This window comes from Melospiza georgiana, chromosome 8 (genome assembly GCF_028018845.1).
Source record: "Melospiza georgiana isolate bMelGeo1 chromosome 8, bMelGeo1.pri, whole genome shotgun sequence".
NCBI classification, from domain to species: domain Eukaryota; kingdom Metazoa; phylum Chordata; class Aves; order Passeriformes; family Passerellidae; genus Melospiza; species Melospiza georgiana.
The window spans coordinates 26,965,342-26,971,341 of NC_080437.1; the positions used below are offsets into that span (position 1 = coordinate 26,965,342).

At 51.7% G+C, this 6,000-nt stretch overlaps 1 protein-coding gene across 3 annotated transcripts in view; it reads right to left on the bottom strand.

Annotated features, from left to right (window-relative positions):
• Positions 1-5,473, bottom strand: part of LOC131086579 (VPS10 domain-containing receptor SorCS1) — a 257,794-nt gene extending 252,321 nt beyond the window's left edge. Inside the window, exon 1 of one of the 3 annotated variants that reach the window (XM_058029651.1) lies at positions 4,153-5,473. In XM_058029651.1, the coding sequence (XP_057885634.1) occupies positions 4,153-4,797 (645 nt within the window). In that variant the 5' untranslated portion in view covers positions 4,798-5,473. The remainder of the gene's footprint in view (positions 1-4,152) is intronic. The other 2 variants (XM_058029653.1, XM_058029652.1) reach the window with 2 other exon arrangements.
• Between the last annotated feature and the right edge of the window lie 527 nt (positions 5,474-6,000).

The window sequence follows — 6,000 nt, forward strand, 5'->3', positions numbered from 1 at the left end:
GACCCTTCAGCTGTATCAATTTCTGCTGCAGATGGACTACAAAACCTGTCTGGCCATGATTGTTTTGAGACACCTTTGTGTCTCCATCAGTCTGATGAGGATCTGCTGCTGTGGAGGACCCACGAAAGCTCAGCTTTGTCTTTCCCACCATGTTAATCACAGAAGCTTGAACCAGCTGTTGAAAGGTATCGTGCTCAGGTAAAAGCCAATCCCCAGGTACAAGGCCAAGTAAATGCTCAAATTCTCTGCCACACAATTTGAGATCTACACCAACATCCAGCCAAGGAAAGCACTTGGTGCAGTGCAAGGCAACAGTAAACTGCTGTGATAATAACTGACTGTGAAACCCATGCTGCTTTCTTTCACAGCACCTCTTTATAGCACCAGCTGTGGCACCAAGGCACTCACTCAATCTCCTTTACCTTTCAACCTCCTCCAATTTTTTTTTTCTTTCTCCAGAATACTTTCAAATTAACAGATAAGGCACTGATCTTGCTCCAAGCCAGCTTAGGACAGAAGCAATCTTCATTTTTTGTAAGCCCTGCAAAGCATCTCTATCCCAAAAGCTCATTATGGACATCACCTAGAGATTTGCTTCTCTCCGTTAATGCCAGGTCTCTCTTTTAGCTCCACACATAAATCTCTGCTAGCTCTTTTCCCCTAGTCTATAGCATGGCATTAAGGGACTCCAAACCTACAGTGTCAGGACACACTGCATCAGCAACACGCTTGGGATCTCCATGAGCTAGGAAACCTGCCAAATTCCACACCATTGATGACATTTCTCAGTGGTGCAATAAGGCAGGAGATCTCACTTGTGTATCTTGCAGAAGAGATTTGACAAAGATTTCAGGTCACATGAACTTTTACTCCAGTTTTATAGGGGCCAGTGGAAAGATGCTCAGGATCTATCAATGCAGGTAAGTACTGCCAGGACCCCTTTACAGATTCAACACTCTAGGCTCTTATTATATTGTCAAAATTATTTCAGGCAAGGTGCTGGCTTGGGCCAGTTAACACCTCCTTGGACCATCCCAGCCAGTCCAGCACTCAAAGATTTTTTCAGCACCCAATTTTGCAGCAGCCACTCTTCTCTGTCTTGCAGATTGAAAGAGCTCAGGATTGTGGAGATGCAGGACAGCTTTGTGTGCCCTCACTCACCTGCACTGGAGTCAGAAAATCCTGAGGCCCCCCTTGTATTTTAACATAACACTGGATACACTCCTGATTTCATCCTCATCAATCATTTGACAAGCCAGTCTTGCTACACCTATGCTCTCCTCTGGGGAACTCCTGCTACCTCCATCAGTGAAACAAGGTACAGAGGAGAGATTAGAGAATTTGTGAACTGTGTCACAGATGAGCAGAGCATGCTCTCAGTGTCTGGATGTAAATGTGGATCTGGAGAGCAAGCTGTCCGGGGAGTACCTAAAATCATTGATGATCCAAAAGAAGCACTGATCTAAAACAATTTATGTTGATGGAGTTAAACCTGGACAACTTGTACTATAATTTATTATTCTTACTGTACTTGTGGCTTAGCATACAGTGAATTCAGAGCAAAATGGCATGAGTTCAGTGGTGCACACACTCAATATAAAATCACAGCCAAGCCTGAGAGAAGCTGCAAATGCCCAGAAGAATCCCATACAGAATTCAGGAGTTCTTTCTCCTGCATGGCAGCATTGCAATTATATCCACACCACTACCAAAATAAGGATACAGAAAACCACAGTGACGCTGACAAGATAAGGTACACTGCAATACAAAAAACTTGATGAGGACAATGCTTTAATTTTCCAGTTTTTCCACCTAAGAGGATTTCAAATATTTTGAGATTTATTTTTGTTTTTCCTGTCCTCACAGAGATACTGCAAACTACAATCTTCTTCACACTGCTCCTCTGCCTGGCAAAGGCAAAAGTTGTTTGACAGCAGCACTTCCAGAGCAGACAAGAATGAAAACGAGCAGAGGTGTGTTGCATCCCTGTGCCACGGCATGGAAACGCCAGCAGGGAGCCAGCAGCTGCTGCTGTTGGAGTGCAGGGCACTGGGCTTACACAGCATCCTCACAAGCAGCACACTGGGACCCTCTGCCACTTCCAGGCAGGCAAAACCACATATTCTGTGCCCTAAAGGAAGCATTTCACCCCAAGCCCATCCCACTCCCAACTCCAGCACTGATGGGAACCCAGAACCTCCACACAGTGACAATGGGTCGGTGCCACTCTGGGCTCCCTCTGAACACACACCATTGCTTCAGCTGGGCAAGCCTGCTGTGCATCCAAGTGCTGCTGGGACCCAGCTTCAGTCTGAGTTGTGAGGGGGCTGCAAGCATAACACAAAACAGAACAGCACTGCCAGGGCCCCCACAGTGAAGGGGGGGAGCAAAATATCCCTGTACACCATGCAACCTGCAGCTCTTTGGGAAGGACAGTAACAAAATATTTCCCCCTGAAAACATCTGTACACCAACACACTCAGAAAGTAAATCAGTCCCTGACAACAGCAGCCTACACTACTACCACAGTGGGCAGAAACACATACACAAATATATGTGTACCTAAACACATGTATAACAATAGATGTGTCTTGGAAAATGTACAGGTGAAACATAATGGCAGTGATAGAGCAAAGAAACTGCTGCCTGCTGGATGGCTTTTTATATCAGAATCTTTTTTCTTTAGCAAATGGGTCACTTGAAACCAGTGTCAGTCCCAATTCAATTTGTATGAACAGACCTGACTTCCTACAAAGCAGCTTCTGTTCACACAACTATTTAAGAATAGTCTAGCTGAGTTGTGAAGAAAGGAGAAAGTCCTTCAAAATGGAAATGACATCTATTCCCTTGTCAATTAATTGATTAAAAACTTCCTGATGAGACCATAAAACCATGTCCCAATTAACTAGGGCTGAACCCCACAGTGAAGTCCTTACGACATCCGCTGCAATTTAAATTGAGTAGCTCAGTACAATCTACACCAAAAGGAATTCATAATGACTAGACTATAATTTCAAAATGTTATCAGTCTCCTAGTACTGAAAGCTGAGAGGGAGGCCAGATTTCTGCCAAGCAGCCAGAAACCTTCTGGCATTACAGCTGCAGACACCTTAGAGGAGAGCCTGAGTCCCTGTTTCTCCTGGGAACTTGCACGGGCAGCAGTCACGGAGGGGTGGCATCCCCTTCTCTCTCATTAGCATTCTGCTTGGTGTCCCTAAGAGGCAAAGTTGGAGAGTCCGGACAGACAGATCCCTCCACTTCTGCTGCTCCACAAGCAGGGTTAAGGGCAGGCAGAGAGCACTCCAAGCAATTTACCCTTGCCTTCCCTGGACCTCAGCCCCAGCTCCAGGTACCACGGCAGCAGAGGCTGGAGGGTTACAGTGCCCAAGTTAACCTGGGAACTTTGATGTCATGACTATGGCTCCAGCCTGGAAATCAGTTGCCTACTTCTCTGGCCAGTTTTGTTCTGCTTGGCTCAAGTCAGAGCTGTTCTGATGCTATTCCTGAGACACATGCAGGTTATGAGGAAGAAACAAAACTCTCCTGTTTAACACCTTGGTGGCAAGAGGCAAAAAGCAGCTTTATCCCCTACACAGAGACACCTTGGAGGCAAAGTCCTGAAGCCCTCCAGCATCTCTGCATCAGCAGGGCCTGGGGATGAGCCCTTGGGCTTACGTGGGCCCCCACAGCCGGCAGGAGGAGAAGCAGCAGCAGAGGGGCTTTCCCTGGGCATCCTTCCAGCTGAGCCTGCCCGTGAGGGTTACCCTGGGGAGAAGCTGGATGCGAAGGAGCATCCATCCCCCTGAGCAGACCCTTCCCGTGCCGCGGGCGGGGCAGCGCTGGATCCCGCTCCGCTCCGGGGCGGGGGACACGGGGGCCGGGAGGGGGATGCGCTCAGCGGGCGGGCGGGCAGCGGAAACTTTTCCTGCTCCACAAGAATGGCCCTTTTGAAGCCCTTCTGCCCCACTGCACACTGCTAAGCGAAGCCAATCCCCGGCGCCCGGAGGCGCAAAATCCCCTTCGAAGAAGAAAAACCCAGCACCCCCCACCCCCGGTAACACACGCACGGGGGAGCGGGGAGGGAAGACACAGAAGGGGAGAGGGGGGAAATAAGGGAAGCACAGAGGAGCCGCCCCCGCCCGCGGTACTCACGCTGCTGTTGTGGCCGGACCAGTGCACCATGGCCTGGTTGTGCGCCGAGTCTCCGGCCAGGGCGAAGGTGGTGCTGGCCAGCCGCAGCTCCTCCAGCCCGAAGCGGGCGGCGCCGCCGTCCCCCGGCTCCCGCCCCGCGGCGCCGCCCGGCCCCGGCCCCGGCCCCGCCGAGCCCCGCGGGCTGCGGCCCCAGCGCCGCCGCACCGAGCCCGGCCCGGGGCCGCCCGGCCTGGGGGGGCCCTGGAGCGCTCGGTCCTCGGCCGGAGCCGCCGCTGCCGCTCGGGGACGGCGCTCCCCGGCCACTTTCTCTGGCTCCCTCGGCACTCGCCGTGTCTCCCAGCCGCTGAATTGCATCCCCGCGGGAGCAGGGGCGAGGGTCGCCTGCAGCCCGGCATCCTCCGTGCCGGCCTCTTGCCCTCTCTCACCTCCCTTCTCCCCGAGGAAGCTCCTTTGCTCCTTTTCTCCTCTGTCGGTCCTCAAGTGCATCAGTAATCCCTGCTGCGGCTGCTGCTGCGGCTGCACCTGGGAACGGCAGGATCTGCAAGTTATTTCTGCGCCGGTAAAGCCATAAGTGAAGAGGAAAAGCCATGTCCAGTACAGGAGAGCAACGTGCCAGGCTGGGTACCAGCCAGCAACTTTTTCCATCGCTGCCGACTGCTGATGAGTGCGAGGGAGAAGGAGCAAGAAGGAGAGGGCAGAGCGAGGGAGCCGGACGCTGCCGATTCCGCCGCCGCGGAGTAAACACGGCGAGAACTCCACGTAAAGTTTCAGACTCTTCTGTGCTAGATGCAGCCGAGGGGTAGAGGAGATTACTTTCTTCTCACCTCTTTTTTCCCCCCCTCTTGCTTCCTTTATCTTCTTTTGCACTTTTTCCTTTCGTGTCTTTTTCCCTTCTCTTCTTTCTTTTCTTTTCCTTTTTTTTTTTTTTTTTCCTCCCCAAGACTGGTGTTGCTGATGAGGCTTGTGATGGAAGGCAAAGCCACAACCACACGGGGGAGGAGCTGATTTGAAATCAGAGAGAGAGGGAGAGAGAGAGGAGCGAATCCTGGCTGGTGATTTCTCCCGGCTGCCTCTGTGGAAGTCTCAGCTCGCTCCTCTCCCGCTCGCTCTCTCTCTGCCCCCTCTCCCTTCGCCGCTTGAGCATCACACTCCTCCCGCAGCCAGGCCGCCCCGTGTGCCGGGAGTGGCTGCTCACTCACTCCCCCTCTCTCGCACACGCTCCAACGACGGACTTACCCCAACTTTCAAACTCGTGTCATCCCATCCCTTCCTCCCCTGCGCTTCCCGTCAGCTCAAACCCCTAAAGCCGGCTCCGCAGCATACTGAAACCTCCGCACAGCGACGGGAAGCAGATGTGCAAAGTGAAGGAACAGTACATGCGTGTGTGTATATAGTCTTCCCAGAGGAAATGTTTTAATTCGAATAATTAGGTGCCCTTAAAGGTCTGAGCAGGCTCTGAAATAACCCTTTCTTTCTCCCCCTCCCGTGATTTGTGTAAGTGCACTGGAGTAGCTCAGAATAGGCACCTGTGCTTGCTTTTACAGAGGGAAAGTTGCATTTCTGCCCTCTGTTCCCTCCCCCGCTTATGCTTCACTGTACTGTCGCGTACAGTAGCTGCCGATGCTTAAATAAATCACTCATGCACGGCAGAGATGTACCCACATAAATGCTGATGGAGACAGGGACAAGCTTTTGGAAATGAAATGACAGCGCTTGGTGGAGAGGGAGATTCCCTTCCAGCGGTTTATCAGCAGGAAAAAAAAAAAAAAAAACAAAGCACCAAAAAACATCCCTTGTTGGTTTAGCTGTCTCTGCGGCTTTCAGGACCAGCAATTTCCCCCGCAGGAG